General features: G+C 43.8%; 1 protein-coding gene across 1 annotated transcript in view; it reads left to right on the forward strand.

The window, feature by feature from the left end:
- Nucleotides 1–26,950, forward strand: part of LOC139531483 (phospholipid phosphatase-related protein type 5-like) — a 90,808-nt gene that overhangs the window by 12,014 nt on the left and 51,844 nt on the right. The window contains exon 2 of the mRNA XM_071327974.1: nt 26,022–26,154. Within this exon, the coding sequence (XP_071184075.1) occupies nt 26,022–26,154 (133 nt within the window). The remainder of the gene's footprint in view (nt 1–26,021; nt 26,155–26,950) is intronic.

The raw sequence follows: 26,950 nt of genomic DNA on the forward strand, positions 1-26,950 counted from the left end.
GTAGCTATATACAGGGTCACAGGGTCAGTAGCTATATACAGGGACAGTAGCTATATACAGGGACAGTAGCTATATACAGGGACAGTTCCAGGGTCAGTAGCTATATACAGGGTCAGAGTTCCAGGGTCAGTAGCTATATACAGGGACAGTTTCAGGGCAGTAGCTATATACAGGGTCAGTAGCTATATACAGGGTCAGTTCCAGGGTCAGTAGCTATATACAGGGACAGTAGTCATACAGGGTCAGTAGCTATATACAGGGACAGTTCCAGGGTCAGTAGCTATATACAGGGATCAGTTCCAGGGTCAGTAGCTATATACAGGGTCAGTTCCAGGGTCAGTAGCTATATACAGGGACAGTTCCAGGGTCAGTAGCTATATACAGGGTCAGTAGCTATATACAGGGTCAGTAGCTATATGCAGGGTCAGTTCCAGGGTCAGTAGCTATATACAGGGTCAGTAGCTATATACAGGGTCAGTAGCTATATACAGGGTCAGTAGCTATATACAGGGTCAGTTCCAGAGTCAGTAGCTATATACAGGGTCAGTAACTATATACAGGGACAGTAGCTATATACAGGGACAGTAGCTATATACAGGGTCAGTAGCTATATACAGGGTCAGTAGCTATATACAGGGTCAGTAGCTATATACAGGGTCAGTAGCTATATACAGGGTCAGTAGCTATATACAGGGACAGTAGCTATATACAGGGTCAGTAGCTATATACAGGGTCAGTTCCAGGGTCAGTAGCTATATACAGGGTCAGTAGTTATATACAGGGTCAGTAGCTATATACAGGGTTAGTTCCAGGGTCAGTAGCTATATACAGGGTCAGTAGCTATATACAGGGTCAGTAGCTATATACAGGGTCAGTAGCTATATACAGGGTCAGCAGCTATACACAGGGTCAGTAGCTATATACAGGGTCAGTAGCTATATACAGGGTCAGTAGCTATATACAGGGTCAGTTCCAGAGTCAGTAGCTATATACAGGGTCAGTAGCTATATACAGGGTCAGTAGCTATATACAGGGTCAGTAGCTATATACAGGGTCAGTAGCTATATACAGGGTCAGTAGCTATATACAGGGTCAGTTCCAGGGTCAGTAGCTATATACAGGGTCAGTAGCTATATACAGGGTCAGTAGCTATATACAGGGTCAGTAGCTATATACAGGGTCAGTAGCTATATACAGGGTCAGTAGTTATATACAGGGTCAGTAGCTATATACAGGGTCAGTAGCTATATACAGGGTCAGTAGCTATATACAGGGACAGTAGCTATATACAGGGTCAGTAGCTATATACAGGGACAGTTCCAGGGTCAGTAGCTATATACAGGGTCAGTAGCTATATACAGGGTCAGTAGCTATATACAGGGTCAGTAGCTATATACAGGGTCAGTAGCTATATACAGGGTCAGTAGCTATATACAGGGTCAGTTCCAGGGTCAGTAGCTATATACAGGGTCAGTTCCAGGGTCAGTAGCTGTATACAGGGACAATAGCTATATATAGGGACAGTAGTTATATACAGGGTCAGTTCCTGGGTCAGTAACTATATACAGGGTCAGTAGCTATATACAGGGACAGTTCCAGGGTCAGTAGCTATATACAGGGTCAGTAGCTATATACAGGGACAGTAGCTATATACAGGGACAGTAGCTATATACAGGGTCAGTAGTTATATACAGGGACAGTTCCAGGGTCAGTAGCTATATACAGGGTCAGTTCCAGGGTCAGTAGCTATATACAGGGTCAGTTCCAGGGTCAGTAGCTATATACAGGGTCAGTTCCAGGGTCAGTAGCTATATACAGGGTCAGTAGCTATATACAGGGTCAGTAGCTATATACAGGGTCAGTAGCTATATACAGGGACCGTTCCAGGGTCAGTAGCTATATACAGGGGTTCCAGGGTCAGTAGCTATATACAGGGTCCGTTCCAGGGTCAGGAGCTATATACAGGGTTGTCTGTTGTCTACAGGCCTAATGAATTTATTTCAATGGACTGATTTCCTTCATATGAACTGTAACTCAGTAAAACCATTGAAGTTGTTGCATGTTGCCTGGCTCCCTGAATAAGAAACATCTCTCATTCACCACATTAACCACCACAGACCTGTCTCTCATTGATCTCTCATTAACCACCACATGCCTGTCTCCCTGAATAAGACATATCTCTCATTAAAACCTCTTTGGGCTAGGGGGCACTATTTTCACGTCTGGATGAAACGCGTGCCCAAAGTAAACTGCCTGTTACTCAGGCCCAGAAGCTAGGATATGCATATAATTGGCAGATTTGGATAGAAAACACTCTAAAGGTTCTAAAAGTGTTAAAATAATTTATGTGAGTATAACAGAACTGATTTGGCAGGCGAAACCCCGAGGACAAACCATCCAGGGAAAAACAAAATTGAGGTCACTGTGTTTTCAATGAGGTTCTATGGGAAGCCATATTTAATAGGAACCTGGTTGCAGTTCCTATGGCTTCCACTAGATGTCAACAGTCTTTAGAAATTGGTTGATGTTTTTCTTTTGAGAAATGAAGAAGTAGGGCTGTTCATTGTTAAGTGTCAAGCCAAGTGGACTTTACTGTTTTGATGTGCGTGAACTGGAGAACGCTTCACGTTTTTTTTAAATCCGGTATTGAACACATTATATTCCGTCTTAAATTGTATAGATTATTTACGTTTTAGGATACCTTAGGTTGGATTAGGAACGTTGTTTGAAATGTTTGGACCAAGTTTACAGGTAACATATGAGATACTTTGTAGTCATGTTGGGCGAGTTGGAACCAATGTATTTCTGAATCAAACGCGCCAAATAAATGGACATTTTGGGGATATAAAGAAGGACATTATCGAACAAAAGCACCATTTGTGATGTTTATGGGACATTTTGGAGTGCCAAAAGAAGAAGATCTTCAAAGGTAAGGCATTTATTATATCGTTATTTCTGACTTTTGTGTCGCCACCTGCCTGGTTGAAAAATATTTTTATGTGATTGTTTTGCGGGAAGCTGTCCTCAGATAATCGCATGGTCTGCTTTCACAATTAAACCTTTTTGAAATCTGACACTGCGGCTGGATTAACAAGAAGTTAAGCTTTATTTTGATGTATTACACTTATATTGTCGTGAATCTTGAATATTGATATTTCTGTAGTTTGAATTTGGTGCTCTGCAATATCACTGGATGCTGTCAAATCGATCCCGCTAAAGGGATTGGCGCACCAAGGGATCACTAAGAGGTTTTTAATCACATTAACCACATTAACCACCACAGGCCTGTCTCCCTGAAGAAGAAATGTCTTTCATTGATCTACACGTTTGAAGCTTTCCTTTTCCCTTCTTAATTCTTTTATCCCACTTTTGAAAGGGCAGAGCACGTACCCAAGCAGGTGTATGATGGTGGTGTGTCTGGCTCTGTCTGTACGGCTGGTTCTGTCTGTACGGCTGGTTCTGTCTGTACGGCTGGCTCGGTTGGTCTGGCTGGCTCTGTTGGTCTGGCTGGCTCTGTTGGTCTGGCTGGCTCTGTTGGTCTGGCTGGCTCTGTTGGTCTGGCTGTTTCTGTTGGTCTGGCTGTCTCTGTTGGTCTGGCTGTCTCTGTTGGTCTGGCTGTCTCTGTTGGTCTGGCTGTCTCTGTTGGTCTGGCTGTCTCTGTTGGCCTGGCTGGCTCTGTTGGTCTGGCTGGCTCTGTTGGTTTGGCTGTCTCTGTTGGTCTGGCTGTCTCTGTTGGTCTGGCTGTCTCTGTTGGTCTGGCTGTCTCTGTTGGTCTGTCTCTGTTGGTCTGTCTCTGTTGGTCTGTCTCTGTTGGTCTGTCTCTGTTGGTCTGGCTGTCTCTGTTGGTCTGGCTGTCTCTGTTGGTCTGTCTCTGTTGGTCGGTCTCTGTTGGTCGGTCTGTCTCTGTTGGTCTGTCTGTCTCTGTTGGTCTGTCTGTCTCTGTTGGTCTGTCTGTCTCTGTTGGTCGGTCTGTCTCTGTTGGTCTGGCTGTCTCTGTTGGGCTGTCTCTGTTGGTCTGTCTCTGTTGGTCTGTCTCTGTTGGTCTGGCTGTCTCTGTTGGTCTGGCTGTCTCTGCTGGTCTGTCTCTGTTGGTCTGTCTCTGTTGGTCTGTCTCTGTTGGTCTGGCTGTCTCTGTTGGTCTGGCTGTCTCTGTTGGTCTGTCTCTGTTGGTCGGTCTCTGTTGGTCGGTCTGTCTCTGTTGGTCGGTCTGTCTCTGTTGGTCGGTCTGTCTCTGTTGGTCGGTCTGTCTCTGTTGGTCTGGCTGTCTCTGTTGGTCTGGCTGTCTCTGTTGGTCTGGCTGTCTCTGTTGGTCTGGCTGTCTCTGTTGGTCTGTCTCTGTTGGTCTGGCTGTCTCTGTTGGTCTGGCTGTCTCTGTTGGTCTGTCTCTGTTGGTCTGTCTCTGTTGGTCTGTCTCTGTTGGTCTGGCTGTCTCTGTTGGTCTGTCTCTGTTGGTCGGTCTCTGTTGGTCGGTCTGTCTCTGTTGGTCTGTCTGTCTCTGTTGGTCTGTCTGTCTCTGTTGGTCTGTCTGTCTCTGTTGGTCTGTCTGTCTCTGTTGGTCGGTCTGTCTCTGTTGGTCTGGCTGTCTCTGTTGGGCTGTCTCTGTTGGTCTGTCTCTGTTGGTCTGTCTCTGTTGGTCTGTCTCTGTTGGTCTGTCTCTGTTGGTCTGGCTGTCTCTGTTGGTCTGGCTGTCTCTGCTGGTCTGTCTCTGTTGGTCTGTCTCTGTTGGTCTGGCTGTCTCTGTTGGTCTGGCTGTCTCTGTTGGTCTGGCTGTCTCTGTTGGTCTGTCTCTGTTGGTCGGTCTGTCTCTGTTGGTCGGTCTGTCTCTGTTGGTCTGTCTGTCTCTGTTGGTCTGTCTGTCTCTGTTGGTCTGTCTGTCTCTGTTGGTCTGTCTGTCTCTGTTGGTCTGTCTGTCTCTGTTGGTCGGTCTGTCTCTGTTGGGCTGTCTCTGTTGGTCTGTCTCTGTTGGTCTGTCTCTGTTGGTCTGTCTCTGTTGGTCTGTCTCTGTTGGTCTGTCTCTGTTGGTCTGGCTGTCTCTGTTGGTCTGGCTGTCTCTGCTGGTCTGTCTCTGTTGGTCTGTCTCTGTTGGTCTGTCTCTGTTGGTCTGGCTGTCTCTGTTGGTCTGGCTGTCTCTGTTGGTCGGTCTCTGTTGGTCGGTCTCTGTTGGTCGGTCTGTCTCTGTTGGTCGGTCTGTCTCTGTTGGTCGGTCTGTCTCTGTTGGTCTGGCTGTCTCTGTTGGTCTGGCTGTCTCTGTTGGTCTGTCTCTGTTGGTCTGTCTCTGTTGGTCTGTCTCTGTTGGTCTGTCTCTGTTGGTCGGTCGGTCTCTGTTGGTCGGTCTGTCTCTGTTGGTCTGTCTCTGTTGGTCGGTCTGTCTCTGTTGGTCGGTCTCTGTTGGTCTGTCTCTGTTGGTCTGTCTCTGTTGGTCTGTCTCTGTTGGTCTGTCTCTGTTGGTCTGTCTCTGTTGGTCTGGCTGTCTCTGTTGGTCTGGCTGTCTCTGTTGGTCTGGCTGTCTCTGTTGGTCTGGCTGTCTCTGTTGGTCTGTCTCTGTTGGTCGGTCTCTGTTGGTCGGTCTGTCTCTGTTGGTCGGTCTGTCTCTGTTGATCTGTCTCTGTTGGTCTGTCTCTGTTGGTCTGTCTCTGTTGGTCTGTCTCTGTTGGTCTGTCTCTGTTGGTCTGTCTCTGTTGGTCTGTCTCTGTTGGTCTGTCTCTGTTGGTCTGGCTGTCTCTGTTGGTCTGGCTGTCTCTGTTGGTCTGGCTGTCTCTGTTGGTCTGTCTCTGTTGGTCGGTCTCTGTTGGTCGGTCTCTGTTGGTCTGTCTGTCTCTGTTGGTCTGTCTGTCTCTGTTGGTCTGTCTGTCTCTGTTGGTCTGTCTGTCTCTGTTGGTCTGTCTGTCTCTGTTGGTCGGTCTGTCTCTGTTGGTCTGTCTGTCTCTGTTGGTCGGTCTGTCTCTGTTGGTCGGTCTGTCTCTGTTGGTCGGTCTGTCTCTGTTGGTCTGTCTCTGTTGGATGGTCTGTCTTTGTTGGTCTGTCTCTGTTGGATGGTCTGTCTCTGTTGGATTGGCTGTCTCTGTTGGATTGGCTGTCTCTGTTGGTCTGTCTCTGTTGGATTGGCTGTCTCTGTTGGTCTGTCTTTGTTGGTCTGTCTCTGTTGGTCTGTCTCTGTTGGATTGGTTGTCTCTGTTGGTCTGGCTCTGTTTGGATTGGCTGTCTCTGTTGGATTGGCTGTCTCTGTTGGATTGGCTGTCTCTGTTGGTGTCAAGACAGACTTCCCAGGCTCAACTTACTGCTCTAGAAATACACACTGATTGATTCCTCTATTTCACTGGTCAAGTCAGACAAAATAATATTATAGGAGATATCTTTATTTTTCTCCCCCGTCGTGGAAGCTTGGCGTATTACAGTTACACTATTTTCAAACCACTGAGGCTCTCCGACGGGATAGACCAGATGCCACACAGGTTTGCATTACGTTGAAAATGCGTATAGATTAAACTAAATTCAAGTATTTTTTTCTTGAATAGTTAATGTATGAACACAATAATTGGTGTCTGAATATATTTTGGTCTTTGGTATTTCTCACATACTACATTCAATCGAAACATGATATAGTTTCATCAACTTGCAATAGAAAGTAGTGTTTGAATTGGCTTTAAATGAATCGTAGACCTTTTATACATATGAAAAATACCTTTTAGTTGAGTGTGGAGGGAAACATCACATTGTGCCTTAATGATAGTAGGCTATGTGCATATCTGTTCATTCAGCAATTCCTCATCAGGGAGCTGGATGATGCAGACAACAGGGACGTGGTGAGGCTGATGTTTCAGCGAGAGCCAGGGTTGGTTGTTGATGTCCTAGAGATTTACCGGCGGCGGCACGGTGAGCCACCACTTGCACATGTACCAGGTGGTAACCTTGGTAACTTCAGGGAGATGCCTACAGACAGAGAGAGGAAGTGTTACGGTCAGGGACCAGACTTCTGTGTAAGCCAGCTGCCACATTTCGCCCATTACTGCCTAGACAACGGATATTTACGTTTGCACAAGCGGTATAGGTGTTGACGTGTTGGCAGTGGCTGATGCAGCAGGGCCTGGAGATGACTCCTCGGGAAGTACCGGCATGCTGACTACACACAGTTTGTGACGTGGCGGCATGGAGCCCTTGGTGCAGGAAACCGCGTCGTCATCCCCAGTTGCTGTGTTTGGAACATCAGGGACGCTTGATCCCCATTCACAGAACACTGGGTTCCACCCTGGGCACTAGGATTCTCAAAGAGAGTCACATGATGTCATACTTGTGTTATGACCAAAGAGAGTCACATGATGACACACTAGTGTTATGACCAAAGAGAGTCACATGATGACACACTAGTGTTATGACCAAAGAGAGTCACATGATGACACACTAGTGTTATGACCAAAGAGATTCACATGATGTCATACTTGTGTTATGACCAAAGAGAGTCACATGATGTCATACTTGTGTTATGACCAAAGAGAGTCACATGATGACACACTAGTGTTATGACCAAAGAGAGTCACATGATGACACACTAGTGTTATGACCAAAGAGAGTCACATGATGACACACTAGTGTTATGACCAAAGAGAGTCACATGATGACATACTAGTGTTATGACCAAAGAGAGTCACATGATGACACACTTGTGTTGTGACCAAAGAGAGTCACATGATGACACACTAGTGTTATGACCAAAGAGAGTCACATGATGACACACTAGTGTTATGACCAAAGAGAGTCACATGATGACATACTTGTGTTATGACCAAAGAGTGTCACATGATGACACACTAGTGTTATGACCAAAGAGAGTCACATGATGACACACTAGTGTTATGACCAAAGAGAGTCACATGATGACATACTTGTGTTATGACCAAAGAGAGTCACATGATGACATACTTGTGTTATGACCAAAGAGAGTCCGTTGCCAGACACTTATTGGCACGACATTCGTATTGACATGTCACTTGCTGTGAACAGAACACATCCTCTCCCTCAGTTTGCGTTCTCCACACACAAACAGCTGCCAGGTATGTCTTCAGGACATCAACAACCTTCTTACTGGGCACAACATGTCATATCAAAGATTCAAAAAGGTTCTTCGTTTATTTCTCACCCAAAAGTATCATCACCGCGCTGTCTCCCAGCACAACAAATGTTAAAATGGGAAAATGTCAGATTTTATTTATACATCTCAAAGTGAATAAATCATTTTACATTAGTTTGTTTTGCATATGTTTTTCCTCTGGATGTAAAGTTTTAAAAACGCACAATTTTACATATTTTAGACAGTGTTTGTCTATATTAGAAATTGCTTACCATTGACATAATTTGTTGAAATGTCACCCTCAAAACAACAGCTAACACCAATGACTTGTGCCAGGTCTATGCAGATAAATGAGAACTTACTCCAAACCTTGCTTTTCAAGGAGATATCCAATAAAAGAAGACATATGAAAGTGAAATAAGACAGAGGCATGAAATGATTAGGTTATGGTATCGATATTCCAGAGGAGTTTTCAACTGGAATATAAAACACATAACTAACCCTGGACAAATGAACTCAATGACATATTTAAAGGGGTAATCAGCGAGTCATCCATGACCCCAGGCTTCTCTCCCGCTTCTTCTGCTGTTTATATATTACAACCTATGGTTGTGAAAGAGCGTATAGATGTGTGAGAGAGTGAGAGTGAGAGAGAGAGAGAGAGAGAGAGAGAGAGAGAGAGAGAGAGAGAGAGAGAGAGAGAGAGAGAGAGAGAGAGAGAGAGAGAGAGAGAGAGAGAGAGAGAGAGAGAGAGAGAGAGAGAGAGAGAGAGAGAGAGAGAGAGAGAGAGAGACACAGAGAGACAGAGAGACAGAGACACAGAGAGACAGAGAGACAGAGAGACAGAGAGAGAGCACTTGAGCATGAGGGAGTGGGCATGAGCGTGCGCCAGAGAGCTAGAATGTAAACAGCCTATTAAAGGATGGCTACCATTTTTCTTGTTTAGCTAAGGGGTTAACTTGCGTTTGATCATGTTCCCATTGTATCCTAATATCTTAAAGCTGGAATCAGCGAGTCGTCTGCGACCTCCAGGACACAACTCTTTTGTTATTTCATTTGTAACGAAACCCAACACTTTCCCTCTTTTTTTTGTCACTTCTCTTTTCGTGTCGAGTTGATCCAATACTGATGATGATGATGATGCCTCTTCAGTAGAACATGTCTGAAACATGCTACCAGAACTGTTTATCTACAACTAGCAGCTCTAGCAACTGACTGCTGTTGGGGGAGGGAGAGGATCTGCTCTGTGTTGTTTCAATAGACTACAATCACATTGTCACTCTTAATTTGTCTTCTAAACCAATGATTCGGTTTGCAAGTGACATCACTTTTTGTGAAGAAGCTTTTAGGAAGGAGCTGCTTGGCAAATTGAAATGGGGTGATCACGTGATGCCGGTGGGCCTTTAATTAAGTAATGCACTATCAAAAGTATGGCTATATTTACAGAGCAAAGTAAACCTATGAAAATGGTCTGGCACTGCAGGCCCTCTGTACAGCATTATATCAATGCTAATTTCATCCCATTTCTTCACTATGCCAGCTGTCCATGTGTATGTTCCTGTCACCAGTCTGTGTGTGTGGACTGGTACATGGAGAAAGTGCTGTGTTTTGGGGTTGGGACTGGGAGGCAGGCAGGGAGGTCTCAGCCCTAGTTGCTTGATAATGGAGGCTTCAGAGGAGTCTTTAGAGAGAGGTCCAGCAGCAAGGGTCTTGGTCTATCAAGGCCTTTACTGTTAATCTAGAGATGTATTCCAACAGATAAATCAGAACAAATATAATTGTTACTATGAAGAATTATGTAGCACAAAAACTAAATTAAACCCGCTTCTTTCAAATTCTGTTATTGTAATTTACTTGGTGTAAAATGGTTTGAATGTATGTGGGTCTTTACCTGGGTTTCTCCAAGGGTTGCTGAGCTAGAGAAGGTTTCTGGAGCTCCCGTATGGTCTCCAGGTTCACCCAACGCTAGGTGGGAGGGAAAGAAGTGGACCGATACCGTGAAATGATAAAAATACAACTATTCATTGACTGTATAGGAATTGTCTCCACCCGGCTTTGTTATAACTCACTCTGAGGTCTAATGAAATTCTACCTGATATTCCTGCCTTCAGTGTTTTACTTACCTAGGCCTCTTCTCAGTTCCTCAGATGTTGGTGGAGGAATAGGTGGTAGGAGTCCAAGTCTTCTAGGGTCTTCGGGCCTTAAGGTTCTTCTCCTTGGTATCCCGCCACCAGATTCCAACCCACTTCCTCAAAATGTCTTCTTAGTCTTTAGTCTGTAGACACTCCAACGTTGAGCTTTAAAAAAAAATAAAAAATACAGTCTTCTATAGCTATAAGTCAACATAATTTGAGAGTATGCATTGTGTTATAAAAGACAAAAAACCTGAGTACAACAGAACAGATAAGGTTGTGCATCACCTCCCCCATTGGTTTAGAGAAAGGCGATTGGATGGCTTACATACACTTAGAAGTTCCTGTTTATATTCAATGTTTACATTTTTCTTGCATCCCACATCCTTGCCTACTTCTTAATCGTATGGTAGAAGAAGATGCACGGTCACTCCTCTCTGACCGTCTTCTCCGGTAGGTTTTGAAGAGGAGGCAAGGAGAGAGGATGTAAACAATTCAGTAAATATTAATTCAGAAAGACCCTGTGGCCAATGTGTGAGTGAGAACAGGTGCGTTGGGCAGACTTGAAAAGGTATGTTGTTCTAAACTTCCTTCTCTAACCTGTCGACTTCAAATAGAGTGGGGACTTATATCCTGGTTCCATCTGTGTTCTGCCTGCTTGGTCTATCCTTGTGGAAGATGTAATCTTTTACCAACCATTACCCTAATGCAGGGTTTACCAACCATTACCCTAATGCAGGGTTTACCAACCATTATCCTAATGCAGGGTTTACCAACCATTATCCTAATGCAGGGTTTACCAACCATTACCCTAATGCAGGGTTTCCCAACCATTACCCTAATGCAGGGTTTCCCAACCATCACCCGAATGCTGGGTTTCCCAACCATTATCCTAATGCAGGGTTTACCAACCATTACCCTAATGCAGGGTTTATCAACCATTACCCTAATGCAGGGTTTCCCAACCATTACCCTAATGCAGGGTTTACCAACCATTACCCTAATGCAGGGTTTATCAACCATTACCCTAATGCTGGGTTTCCCAACCATTATCCTAATGCAGGGTTTACCAACCATTACCCTAATGCAGGGTTTATCAACCATTACCCTAATGCAGGGTTTACCAACCATTACCCTAATGGAGGGTTTCCCAACCATTACCCTAATGGAGGGTTTACCAACCATTAACCTAATGGAGGGTTTCCCAACCATTACCCTAATGCAGGGTTTACCAACCATTACCCTAATGGAGGGTTTCCCAACCATTACCCTAATGGAGGGTTTACCAACCATTAACCTAATGGAGGGTTTCCCAACCATCACCCTAATGGAGAGGTTCCCAACCATCACCCTAATGGAGGGTTTACCAGCCATCACCCTAATGGAGGGTTTACCAGCCATCACCCTAATGGAGGGTTTACCAGCCATCACCCTAATGGAGGGTTTCCCAACCATTACCCTAATGGAGGGTTTACCAACCATTAACCTAATGGAGGGTTTACCAACCATTATCCTAATGGAGGGTTTACCAGCCATCACCCTAATGGAGGGTTTCCCAACCATCACCCTAATGGAGGGTTTACCAACCATTACCCTAATGGAGGGTTTCCCAACCATTACCCTAATGGAGGGTTTACCAACCATTAACCTAATGGAGGGTTTACCAGCCATCACCCTAATGGAGGGTTTCCCAACCATTACCCTAATGGAGGGTTTCCCAACCATTACCCTAATGGAGGGTTTACCAACCATTAACCTAATGGAGGGTTTACCAACCATCACCCTAATGGAGGGTTTACCAGCCATCACCCTAATGCAGGGTTTCCCAGCCCTCTCCTCCTAGACCAATAGACCAATAAATAGCTACATGTTCTGGTGGTTCCTGAGGACAGTACTGCAGTCATGTGTAATGGACCATCATCTGGAACCAATTACTAAATAGGGGGAAGGATTCTTGAGAAAATATGTGACTTCCTCCTTCAGCCACAGGATGAGTTCTAGCCTTTAATCTGTGTTTGACAACCTCCTTCGTCCACAGGATGAGTTCTGCTTTTAATCTGTGGTTGACAACCTCCTTAATCCATAGGATGAGTTCTGCCTGGCCTTTAATCTGTGCTGTCTAGATATGATAACAATTACAACACTGGAGCAACATCTTCGCATCATAAAAGTAAAATAATATATACTGTAATATCTATAATTAAATACTCACTGCATGGATTTACTTGGCCAGGTTCTTGGCTCCATGCCACATATCGAGAGAATGCTGTATTTTGCTGTCTTTATATGTTCCTTTCGCTGGGTCTGAAGAAATATGAGAAATACACTACCGTTCAAAAGCTTGGAGTCACTTAGACATTACCTTATTTTTGAAAGAAAAGCAACTTTTTTTGGCACATCAAATTGATCAGAACTACAGTGTTGTTAATGTAATAAATTACTATTGTAGCTGGAAACGGCAGATTTTTTAAAATGGAATATCTACATAGGCGTACAGAGGCCCATTATCAGCAACCATCACTCCTGTGTTCCCATTGACACGTTGTTTTAGCTAATCCAAGTTTATAATTTTAAAATACTAATTGATCATTAGAAAACCCTTTAGCAATGATGTTAGCACAGCTGAAAACTGTTGTTCTGATTAAATGAGCAATAAAACTGTCCTTCTTTAGACTAGTTGAATATCTGGAGCATCAGCATTTGTGGGTTCAATTACAGGCTCAAAATGGCCAGAAACAAATAACCTTCTTCTGAAACTCGTCAGTCTATTCTTGTTCTGAGAAATGAAGGCTATTCCATGTGAGAAATTGCCAAGAAACTGAAGATCTCATACAACACTGTGTACTACTCCCTTCACAGAACAGCGCAAACTGGCCCTAACCAGAATAGAAAAAGGAGTGGGAGGCCCCGGTGTACAACTGAGCAAGAGGACAAGTACATCAGAGTGTCTAGTTTGAGAAACAGACGCCTCACAAGTCCTCAACAGGCAGCTTCATTAAATAATAGCCGCAAAACACCAGTCTCAACGTCAACAGTGAAGAGGCGACTCCGGAATGCTGGCCTTCTAGGCAGAGTTGCAAAGAAAAAGCCATATCTCAGACTGGCCAATAAAAAGAAAAGATTAAGATGGGCAAAATGAACAAAGACGTCAGACAGAGATATTTATTTTTCTTTGCAACTCTGCCTCGAAGGCCAGCATCCCAGAGTCTCCTCACTGTGGGCTGAGACTTCCATTTCCAGACGCAGTGATCTTTAGGGCAGATCTGTAAGATAAAGACAGCATTCAATAGTTTCTACACTACCATATATATACATATGAGACACAATCTGGATAAAAATATATACTAAAAATAATATAAAATATTATATCCAAATTATAATCTAAAAATACACACTAATACAGCTTCTGTTTTTACAAATACATTTGCGAAGAATCACCACGTCTGTCACCACGTCTGTCCTGAGCTAGTATTTAGGACCGCTGGTATGGAAGTGGTGACAGTATTTAGGACCGCTGGTAGGGAAGTGGTGACAGTATTTAGGACCGCTGGTAGGGAAGTGGTGACAGTATTTAGGACCGCTGGTAGGGAAGTGGTGACAGTATTTAGGACCGCTGGTAGGGAAGTGGTGACAGTTTTTAGGACCGCTGGTAGGGAAGTGGTGACAGTATTTAGGACCGCTGGTAGGGACGTGGTGACAGTATTTGGGACCGCTGGTATGGAAGTGGTGACAGTATTTAGGACCGCTGGTAGGGAAGTGGTGACAGTATTTAGGACCGCTGGTAGGGAAGTGGTGACAGTATTTAGGACCGCTGGTAGGGAAGTGGTGACAGTATTTAGGACCGCTGGTATGGAAGTGGTGACAGTATTTAGGACCGCTGGTATGGAAGTGGTGACAGTATTTAGGACCGCTGGTATGGACGTGGTGACAGTACTTAGGACCGCTGGTAGGGAAGTGGTGACAGAATTTAGGACCGCTGGTAGGGAAGTGGTGACAGTATTTAGGACCGCTGGTAGGGAAGTGGTGACAGTTTTTAGGACCGCTGGTAGGGAAGTGGTGACAGTATTTAGGACCGCTGGTATGGAAGTGGTGACAGTTTTTCGGCGTTTTAGCAGAGCATAGCTGAGTGGTGCTGAATGTGAAACAGGGCTTCTTGACACACCACTCAGAGAGACAACATGAATAATGCAAGGTAGAGATAGTCAGGCTTATGCTCTTTCTTCTGTTTGCCTGGTGCCGCCAAACGCATAGCAATTCCTGCTAAATGGCTTTCCTAAACTAGTGCAAGTGGAAAGTTTTCAAGTCATTAAAGCTATATTCATTCAGAGAGAGTACCATGGTTCTGTGTGGTTGTTTTAGCACATTTTGAATGTTTTGAATGGTAAGTAGTTTGGCTGCTGACAATAAATAAACAATTCATAATAAATTAATAATTTTTCTCCCAAACCAATCAGTGATTCTGTTCGGTTACAAGTCCCTCCTTTCAACTCTTGGTGTTTGGTTGTGGTTAAAACCTCTGACCACTCAATCTCAATTGCAATCTTTAATTTATGACCAATATGCAAATCTCCAGCTTCTTCTACCAATAAGTGATTAGCATTTCTGGGCACACAATGTTTTGAGTTTAGGGTTCTGAGATGATGTGGTGGTGGTGTGCTTATAAAGTCAGTCATGAGACAGACAGGAAGGAGAAGGGGGGGGGGGACTTAGCCCGAGAGCAACACACAGCTAGCTAGCTAACTTTCAAGGGATTCATATTCAGACAGGATATATCCTTCCTCATATGAAACATCATTAACCTCCACTAATAACCTCCAATGGTTAGCAAAGGGCGGCAGGTAGCCTAGCGGTTAAGAGCATTGGACCTGTAACCGAAAGGTTGCTGGTTTGAATGAACGCCAGGCGAGTAACACGTCTTGAACGAGCCCAGTAATGTCAGTCTAAACAGACACCAGGAACCAGCCCAGTAATGTCAATCTAAACAGACACCAGGAACCAGCCCAGTAATGTCAGTCTAAACAGACACCAGGAACCAGCCCAGTAATGTCAGTCTAAACAGACACCAGGAACCAGCCCAGTAGTATCAGTCAAAACAGACACCAGGAACCAGCCCAGTAATGTCAGTCTAAACAGACACCAGGAACCAGCCCAGTAATGTCAATCTAAACAGACACCAGGAACCAGCCCAGTAATGTCAGTCTAAACAGACACCAGGAACCAGCCCAGTAATGTCAATCTAAACAGACACCAGGAACCAGCCCAGTAATGTCAGTCTAAACAGACACCAGGAACCAGCCCAGTAATGTCAGTCTAAACAGACACCAGGAACCAGCCCAGTAGTATCAGTCAAAACAGACACCAGGAACCAGCCCAGTAATGTCAGTCTAAACAGACACCAGGAACCAGCCCAGTAATGTCAGTCTAAACAGACACCAGGAACCAGGAACCAGCCCAGTAATGTCAGTCTAAACAGACACCAGGAACCAGCCCAGTAATGTCAGTCTAAACAGACACCAGGAACCAGCCCAGTAATGTCAATCTAAACAGACACCAGGAACCAGCCCAGTAATGTCAGTCTAAACAGACACCAGGAACCAGCCCAGTAATGTCAGTCTAAACAGACACCAGGAACCAGCCCAGTAGTATCAGTCTAAACAGACACCAGGAACCAGCCCAGTAATGTCAATCTAAACAGACACCAGGAACCAGCCCAGTAATGTCAGTCTAAACAGACACCAGGAACCAGCCCAGTAGTATCAGTCAAAACAGACACCAGGAACCAGCCCAGTAATGTCAGTCTAAACAGACACCAGGAACCAGCCCAGTAATGTCAGTCTAAACAGACACCAGGAACCAGCCCAGTAGTATCAGTCAAAACAGACACCAGGAACCAGCCCAGTAATGTCAGTCTAAACAGACACCAGGAACCAGCCCAGTAATGTCAGTCTAAACAGACACCAGGAACCAGCCCAGTAGTATCAGTCTAAACAGACACCAGGAACCAGCCCAGTAATGCCAGTCTAAACAGACACCAGGAACCAGCCCAGTAATGTCAGTCTAAACAGACACCAGGAACCAGCCCAGTAATGCCAGTCTAAACAGACACCAGGAACCAGCCCAGTAGTATCAGTCTAAACAGACACCAGGAACCAGCCCAGTAATGTCAGTCTAAACAGACAGACCCTGTAGCAGAGCCTGGGCTCAGATCTAAGAGGGTTCTCAGGGTACAGATTCTCAGTGATGGCGGAATTAACACTTCAAACTAAAGTTTTATTTCATAATTGCCCAACATAAAAGCTTACAAAATAATAAACTTAAGTTCTACTTTTATCTTAAACACAGTCTTTCAGCCTCAACCTGTCTGCTGCTGTCTCCAGTTCACTCCATCCAATGAGAGCAGCAGCAGCCGCCTAATCAAATGTTGGAGCTGATTGTCCAGTTGACTTATTACCCTCAGCTGGGCTCCATTAGCCTCCCAATAGGGAAGGCTTGCCTCCTCTAGAGCCACACATCTCCACTAATCTTATTTCCTCTTTAAGTTCTCTATTGCTCCTCTGTTGTTTCTCAAGCAAAAGGAGGAAGGCTGATGACGTCACAATAGACCATCAGACCAACTACTTGAAGTTTTCAGTTGTGTAATACATATTTTTTTTTAAATGCTGTTTTAGCACAAAACATATTATTTTACCCCTCAGTGTGTGTACTTTACTGTATTTTTACCTACGATAACGCTTTTCTACAGTAAAAGTTCAAAAAAATTGCCCGGAGGTCGTCTTTTTAAGAAGAATCTTGAACAGGACAGCGTAAGGACTCTTGGAAGTAACCATAGAAATAACATTAGTCATCCCAGGCTAAGATGAGACCATTTTCACTTCATGTGTCCTTTTTAATGGCGGGTGTAAACAACAGATGTTATTACCAAATGCGGTAACACTTTACTTGGTCACCCAGCGTCATAACACATTACGACACGGTCATAACCACGTCATATGTCATACCAGCTGACATTACTTGTCATAACCTGTCAATGGATAGACAGATTACATGTCAAAAGTTTGGACACCTACTCATTCAAGGTCTTTATTTATTTGAACTATTTTATACATTGTAGAATAATAGTAACAGCTCACATTACTTGTCATAACCTGTCATACTATGGTCATAACACTGTCATGACCCATATTTACACCACAAACCCTACCAAACAATGCAAAACATACCATGACATCATACTCTACTTGTCAACACTATGTTTATGTTATTTAACATTTTCTGAAATGTACCATATTAAATGATCATTGTAATTGTATACACGTTGATGTCAGACATGTACCTACCCATAATGCTCTGTTGCTGATGACTGGGATGAATGCAGGAGCAGATTTCAGGAGCAGGACAAGACACCCTCTTTTTGATTGATGCACATGATAGGCCTCTCTGGCTTATATGATTATGATGGTCATAATGCTTCATGACAGGGTCATAAAGTGTATTTTCTTAGTAACAACAACAACGAAGGATTGAAGAAACAAACTTTCAAATGAAAGGAAACTTCTTGGCAGGGATTTTTTTGTTTGTTAAATAAATGTGGGTTTTGACACTCTCATGTAGGTGAGATGATATCCCACTTTCCCAGAGGTGGAAAACATACTCAATTGTCATACTTGATTAAAATTAAAAGATACCTTAAATAGATAATGACTCAAGTAAAAGTGAAAGTCACCCAATAGAATACTACTTGAGTAGAAGTCTAAAAGTATATACTTAAGTATCAAAAGTAAAAGTTTAAACCATTTCAAATTCCTTATATTAAGCCAACCAGATGGCACAATTATTATATATTTTTGTATTGACAGATAGCCAGGGGCAAACTCCAACACTTAGACATAATTTACAGATAGCCAGGGGAACACTCCAACACTCAGACATCATTTACAGATAGCAAGGGGCCCACTCCAACACTCAGACATCATTTACAGATAGCCAGGGGAACACTCCAACACTCAGACATCATTTACAGATAGCCAGGGGCACACTCCAACACTCAGACATTATTTACAGATAGCCAGGGGAACACTCCAACACTCAGACATCATTTACAGATAGCCAGGGGCACACTCCAACACTCAGACATCATTTACAGATAGCCAGGGGCCCACTCCAACACTCAGACATCATTTACAGATAGCCAGGGGAACACTCCAACACTCAGACATCATTTACAGATAGCCAGGGGAACACTCCAACACTCAGACATCATTTACAGATAGCCAGGGGTCCACTCCAACACTCAGACATCATTTACAGATAGCCAGGGGCCCACTCCAACACTCAGACATCATTTACAGATAGCCAGGGGAACACTCCAACACTCAGACATCATTTACAGATAGCCAGGGGAACACTCCAACACTCAGACATCATTTACAGATAGCCAGGGGCACACTCCAACACTCAGACATCATTTACAGATAGCCAGGGGTCCACTCCAACACTCAGACATTATTTACAAATTAAGCATTTTGTGTTTAGTGAGTCCGCCAGATCAGAGGCAGTAGACCAGGGATGTTCTCTGTTTAGTGAGTCCGCCACATCAGAGGCAGTAGGGATGACCAGGGATGTTCTCTGTTTAGTGAGTCCGCCAGATCTGAGACAGTAGAGATGACCAGGGATGTTCTCTTGATAAGTGTTTGAATTGGACCATTTTCCTGTCAAAATGTAACGAGTACTTTTGGGTGTCAAGGAAAATGTATGGAGTAAAAAGTACATTATTTTCTTTAGGAATGTAGTGAATTAAAAGTTGGCTAAAATATCAATAGTAAAGTAAGGTACTGATACCCCAAAAAACGACTTAGTACTTTAAAGTATTTTTACTTAAGTACTTCACACCACTGCACTTTCCAAAGGAGGTTGATATCAGAATAGGATACCCTGATTATCGTGTAGTATACTAGTACTGTGTAGTATAATAGTACTGTGTAGTATAATAGTACTGTGTAGTATATGAGTACTGTGTAGTATAATAGTACTGTGTAGTATACTAGTACTGTGTAGTATACTAGTACTGTGTACTATACTAGTACTGTGTAGTATACTAGTACTGTGTAGTATACGAGTACTGTGTAGTATAATAGTACTGTGTAGTTGTAAACTGGAAACCACACACCCTGAGGCTGCATTCATCGTAGCTGGGGATTTTAACAAGGCTAATCTAAAAACAAAACTCCCTAAATTCTATCAGCATATCGATTGTGCTACCAGGGCTGGAAAAACCCTAGATCATTGTTATACTAATTTCCGCGACGCATATAAGGCCCTCCCCCGCCCCCCTTTCGGAAAAGCTGACCACGACTCCATTTTGTTGATTCCAGCCTACAAACAGAAACTAAAACAACAAGCTCCCGCGCTCAGGTCTGTTCAACGCTGGTCCGACCAATCTGAATCCACGCTTCAAGACTGCTTCGATCACGCGGATTGGAATATGTTCCGCATTGCGTCCAACAACAATATTGACGAATATGCTGATTCGGTGAGCGAGTTCATTAGGAAGTGCATAGACGATGTCGTACCCACAGCAACGATTAAAACATTCCCAAACCAGAAACCGTGGATTGACGGCAGCATTCGCGTGAAACTGAAAGCGCGAACCACTGCTTTTAACCAGGGCAAGGTGACCGGAAGCATGACCGAATACAAACAGTGTAGCTATTCTCTCCGCAAGGCAATCAAACAGGCTAAGTCCCAGTACAGAGACAAAATCGAGTCGCAATTCAACAGCTCAGACACAAGAGGTATGTGGCAGGGTCTACAGTCAATCACGGATTACAAAAAGAAAACCAGCCCCGTCGCGGACCAGGATGTCTTGCTCCCAGACAGGCTAAACAACTTTTTTGCCCGCTTTGAGGACAATACAGTGCCACTGACACGGCCCCCTACCAAAACCTGCGGGCTCTCCTTCACTGCAGCCGAGGTGAGTAAAACATTTAAACGTGTTAACCCTCGCAAGGCTGCAGGCCCAGACGGCATTCCCAGCCGCGTCCTCAGAGCATGCGCAGACCAGCTGGCTGGTGTGTTTACGGACATATTCAATCAATCCTTATCCCAGTCTGCTGTTCCCACATGCTTCAAGAGGGCCACCATTGTTCCTGTTCCCAAGAAAGCTAAGGTAACTGAGCTAAACGACTACCGCCCCGTAGCACTCACTTCCGTCATCATGAAGTGCTTTGAGAGACTAGTCAAGGACCATATCACCTCCACCCTACCGGACACCCTAGACCCACTCCAATTTGCTTACCGACCCAATAGGTCCACAGACGACGCAATCGCAACCACACTGCACACTGCCCTAACCCATCTGGACAAGAGGAATACCCATGTGAGAATGCTGTTCATCGATTACAGCTCAGCATTTAACACCATAGTACCCTCCAAACTCGTCATCAAGCTCGAGACCCTGGGTCTCGACCCCGCCCTGTGCAACTGGGTCCTGGACTTCCTGACGGGCCGCCCCCAGGTGGTGAGGGTAGGTAACAACATCTCCACCCCGCTGATCCTCAACACTGGGGCCCCACAAGGGTGCGTTCTGAGCCCTCTCCTGTACTCCCTGTTCACCCACGACTGCGTGGCCATGCACGCCTCCAACTCAATCATCAAGTTTGCGGATGACACTACAGTGGTAGGCTTGATTACCAACAACGACGAGACGGCCTACAGGGAGGAGGTGAGGGCCCTCGGAGTGTGGTGTCAGGAAAATAACCTCACACTCAACGTCAACAAAACAAAGGAGATGATTGTGGACTTCAGGAAACAGCAGAGGGAGCACCCCCCTATCCACATCGACGGGTCAGTAGTGGAGAAGGTGGAAAGTTTTAAGTTCCTCGGTGTACACATCACGGACAAACTGAATTGGTCCACCCACACAGACAGCGTTGTGAAGAAGGCGCAGCAGCGCCTCTTCAACCTCAGGAGGCTGAAGAAATTCGGCTTGTCACCAAAAGCACTCACAAACTTCTACAGATGCACAATCGAGAGCATCCTGTCGGGCTGTATCACCGCCTGGTACGGCAACTGCTCCGCCCACAACCATAAGGCTCTCCAGAGGGTAGTGAGGTCTGCAGAACGCATCACCGGGGGCAAACTACCTGCCCTCCAGGACACCTACACCACCTGATGTCACAGGAAGGCCATAAAGATCATCAAGGACAACAACCACCCAAGCCACTGCCTGTTCACCCCGCTATCATCCAGAAGGCGAGGTCAGTACAGGTGCATCAAAGCAGGGACCGAGAGACTGAAAAACAGCTTCTATCTCAAGGCCATCAGACTGTTAAACAGCCACCACTAACATTTAGCGGCCGCTGCCAACATACTGACTCAACTCCAGCCACTTTAAAAATGGGAATTGATGGAAATTATGTAAAAATGTACCACTAGCCACTTTAAACAAGGCCACTTAATATAATGTTTACATACCCTACATTACCCATCTCATATGTATATACTGTACTCTATATCATCTACTGCATCTTGCCATCTTTATGTAATACATGTACCACTAGCCACTTTAAACTATGCCACTTTATGTTTACATACCCTACAGTACTCATCTCATATGTATATACCGTACTCTATACCATCTACTGCATCTTGCCATGCCGTTCTGTACCACCACTCATTCATATATCTTTATGTACATATTCTTTATCCCTTTACACTTGTGTGTGTGTATAAGGTAGTAGTTGTGGAATTGTTAGGTTAGATTACTTGTTGGTTATTACTGCATTGTCGGAACTAGAAGCACAAGCATTTCGCTACACTCGCATTAACATCTGCTAACCATGTGTATGTGACTAATAAAATTTGATTTGATTTGATTTGATTATAATAGTACTGTGTAGTATATGAGTACTGTGTAGTATAATAGTACTGTGTAGTATATTAGTACTGTGTAGTATACTAGTACTGTGTAGTATATTAGTACTGTGTAGTATACTAGTACTGTGTAGTATATTAGTACTGTGTAGTATACTAGTACTGTGTAGTATATTAGTACTGTGTAGTATACTAGTACTGTGTAGTATACAAGTACTGTGTAGTATAATAGTACTGTGTAGTATACGAGTACTGTGTAGTATAATAGTACTGTGTAGTATATTAGTACTGTGTAGTATACTAGTACTGTGTAGTATACTAGTACTGTGTAGTATACTAGTACTGTGTAGTATACTAGTACTGTGTAGTATATTAGTACTGTGTAGTATACTAGTACTGTGTAGTATATTAGTACTGTGTAGTATACTAGTACTGTGTAGTATATTAGTACTGTGTAGTATACTAGTACTGTGTAGTATATTAGTACTGTGTAGTATACTAGTACTGTGTAGTATAATAGTACTGTGTAGTATAATAGTACTGTGTAGTATAATAGTACTGTGTAGTATAATAGTACTGTGTAGTATAGATAATGCAGTATTTATGCTGTTACAGTATAAGCTTCTGTATTCTCATTCATTTTATTCTTCAATATACTATACACCATTAAGAAGATCTATTGATGTCAAGATGAAAAAAAATTATGTGAGAAAGTGAAGCACATACAGTATGACATCTTGCTGAAGTGGTTTAGTTGGCCTTGAGTGTGGATCTCAATGTGTGTAACCTAGATGCTGGTGGCCGTGGGCCTCTCTCTGTGTCTCTCTGTGTCTCTCTGTGTCTCTCTGTGTCTCTCTGTGTCTCTCTCTCTGTGTCTCTCTGTGTCTCTCTCTCTGTGTCTCTCTCTCTGTGTCTCTCTGTGTCTCTCTGTGTCTCTCTGTGTCTCTCTGTGTCTCTCTCTCTCTCTCTCTCTCTCTCTCTCTCTCTCTCTCTCTCTCATTGTCAAAGTATACATTTAACAAAAATGGTGTGACCAACAGCAATAATAATAGTAGTGGTAGAAATGGGATTACAATTAACAGCAACTACAACAACAATATTAATCAGAATAATAATAATACATTAAAGCAGTAGTAGTAGACCAGTCTCAACCTGACCGAGAAGACCTGCTATGAAAGACAAAACTAAATGGGAAATATTATTGACATTACTTTGCACTTTTCACTGGCTGTCTCTCAGGTTGTGGCAGGAGGACACATATTTGGTTTTTCACCCAATGAATATTTAATTTCTTCTTCAGCTTTAATAGTTTCAAATTCTTTGTACTCAATGATAGTTTTGGGAAAGAAAGATTCTCTTAGGTCTGAGTATTTGTCACCGTGTTACAGGAAATGTAGCTCCGTCTTATACCTCTCTCCAGGAGCACTTCCTGTGCTCTCTGGGCAGCCAGGTTTGCCTGTGACGACCGGTCTCTATAGCCAGACTGTGCTGAGTCTGTACCTAGTCAGTGTTTTCCTCAGTTTTCTATCAGTCACAGTGGTCAGATAGTCTGCCACCATGTACTGTCTGTTTAGAGACAAATAGCATTGACGTTTACTTAGATTTTTTGTGGTGTCTTTCCATTAGGTGATATATTTTTCTTTTTGCCCTGTGATGATTTGTTTGGGCCAGATTTTCTGAGGGCTGCCCTGAGGCTCTATGGGGTTGGTTTGTGAACTGAGCTTCAGAACCAGCTGGCTGAGGGGACTCTTCTCTTGTTTCATCTCTTGACATTGTAGAGCTGTGTGATGGAATGTTTTGGGGTCACTTGTTTTTAGATGGCTGTAAAATGTGATGGCTCTTATTTCTTTTGAATGAGGAGGTGTTTTTGGCCCAGTTCTGCTCTATATGTGTTATCTGGAGGTTTTCTTTGCACTTGCAGTAAAGTCTTGCGAAAGTCTGCATGCAGTATTTCGATTGGATGTTTGTTCCATTTGGTAAATTCATTATTAGAGAGCGGATCCCAAACTTCGCTGCCATATAGAGCAATTGGTTCCATAACTGATTGGAAAATGTATGTAAGAATGCTGTTCATTGATTATAGCTCAGCCTTCAAAACCATAGTACCCTCCAAGCTCATCATTAAGCTCGGGCCCTGAGTCTGAACCCCGCCCTGTGCAATTGGGTCCTGGACTTCCTGACGGGCCGCCCCCAGGTGGTGAAGATAGGAAACAACACCTCCAGTACGCTGATCCTCGACACGGGGGCACCACAAGGGTGCGTGCTCAGCCTCTTCCTGTACTCCCCGTACTCCCTGTTCACCCATGACTGCGTGGCCACTCAATCATCAAGCTTGCAGACGACCTAATAGTAGTAAGCCTGATTAACCAACAATGACGAGACAGCCTACAGGGAGGAGGTGAGGGCCCTGGTTGAGTGGTGCCAGGAAAATAACCTCTTCCTCAACGTCAACAAAATTAAGGAGCTGGTTGTGGACTTCAGGAGACAGCAGAGGGAGCACGACCCCATCCACATCGACAGGACCGCACTGGAGAAGATGGAAAGCTTCAAGTTCCTCGGCGTACACATCACTGACAATCTGAAATGGTTCACCAACACAGAGAGTGTGGTGAAGAAGGTGCAACAGCGCCTCTTCAACGTCAGGAGGCTGAAGAAATTTGGTTTGTCACCTAAGACCCTCACAAACTTTTACAGATGCACCATTGAGAGCATCCTGTCGGGCTGTATCACCGCCTGGTATGGCAACTGCACCGCCCGCAACCGCAGGGCTCTCCAGAGGGTGGTGCGATCAGCCCAACGCATCACCGGGGGTACACTGCCTACCCATCAGGACACTTACAGCACCCGATGTCACAGGAAGGCCAAAAATATCATCAAGGACGTCAACCAATCGAGCCACGGCCTGTTCACCCTGCTATCATCTAGCAGGCAAGGTCAGTACAGCTGCATCAAAGCTGGGACGGAGAGACTGAAAAACAGCTTCTATCTCAAGACCATCGGTCTGTTTCAAAGCTATTACTAGTCAGCTACCACCCAGTTCCTCAACCCTGCACCTCAGAGGCTGCTGCCCTATGTACAGAGACATGGAATCACTAGTCACTTTAATAATGGAACACTTGTCATTTTAATAATGGAACACTAGACACTTTAATAATGGAACACTAGTCAGTTTAATGATGTTTACATACTGCTTTACTAATCTCATATGTATGTACTGTACTCGACAGTATTTTAGTCAATGCCACTCTGACATTGCTCGTCCTAATATTTATATTTTCTTAATTCCATTTGTTTACATTTGTGTGTATTGTTGTGAACTGTTAGATACTACTGGACTGTTGGAGCTAAGAAACACAAGCATTTCGCTACACCTGCAATAACATCTGCTAAATATGTGTATGTGACCAATAAAATGGATAGAAAAATACATCCAAGAATCAGTCAGCACTGTTTCAGTGTGTGTGTGTGTGTGTGTCTGTGTGTGTCTGTGTGTGTGTGTGTCTGTGTGTGTGTGTGTGTGTGTGTGTGTGTGTGTGTGTGTGTGTGTGTGTGTGTGTGTGTGTGTGTGTGTGTGTGTGTGTGTGTGTGTGTGTGTGTGTGTGTGTGTGTGTGTGTGTGTGTGTGTGTGTGAGTGTGTGTGCCATCTGATATTTTTGACTTCACATTTAAATGAAAACTCAAAATGCAGCATCATTATAAAGCAAAATGCATCATTTCTGTATTTTGAAAGTTACATATCTTGAAAACTTAATTGCTGACAAGTAAAACATTTTGGGACCGTATCAACAATAGACAAATTAAACAAATACCAAAATATAGTTTTTGGGTGGAGTTTTCCTTAAAGTGAGGAGTCATAAATATCAGATTTTGGGCAGATTTTTTTTTGGGGGGGTGGATATTTTCTTTAAAGAAGGGATGCTTATTTGTTAATAATCTCTTTCTCTCTTTTCTAGATGATGATCTCAGAGGCAGTCCTGTTTTTGATACAATACTCCTCTAAAGAGCTGGACGGTCAGGAGAAGACCATCCAGACCGGAGACTGCTGCTATCTCAACCCACTGGTGCAAAGGACCTTTCGCTTTCTGGGTACGCCATAGAGTCATTATCTAAACATTTGTCAAATTAATATGTGTGTCTGGATACGCCATAGAGTCATTATTAAGGCCAGGCACCACAGGCAAAAATTTTGATTTTGCTTCCTTACTCTCATAAAATGTACAACTAAATCGGCAATAATGTATATAAATACTTGATTTGTATAATTTTATCCGTCAACTACACCTAGCCTATATTTAATTCTTGTTAGTATGTTTCATGTGGAACTTCAACCTCTATTTTTAAAACTTTCCGTGTTGAGTCATATATCATTCATAATCTTTTTTTGCGAAGCATATCGTTAGCTAGTCCATGCATGGCTATATCCTTTGTAGACGTAGTGGCTCGTGCTGAAAGATGAATCATTTCCTGACATCCGATTGGTTACTGGCATTAAAATACCCTTTCCGGCAACCTGATTGGATAAAATACCTCACGTGTCGCGCAGCACTTCCTTGTTTTAAAATATCTCCCGCGAAGAATCCATGTAAAGAGAGACAAAATGAGAAAATCTCGAAGAATATACCTACGGTATGTGAATAAAAATAGGCGATCTCAGTTAGCCAATGCAAGAAAGACAGTGAATGAAATAATTTGCCTGATCAGCCAATCGAGGCAGTAGTAGTACAGGTAGAGGAAAAGGAGGAAGCCCCCAGCAACGCGGCGAGATGCAAATTGAGTTAAAGATGACAACTGGCAGCGATCAGTGGCTTTTATTCCACATGTCACAAATAAACCAAATTGAAGATGATTCGATTTCCCCTACGTGTCTAAACACTGGACTAAA

This window comes from Salvelinus alpinus, chromosome 10, assembly GCF_045679555.1.
Source record: "Salvelinus alpinus chromosome 10, SLU_Salpinus.1, whole genome shotgun sequence".
NCBI lineage: Eukaryota > Metazoa > Chordata > Actinopteri > Salmoniformes > Salmonidae > Salvelinus > Salvelinus alpinus.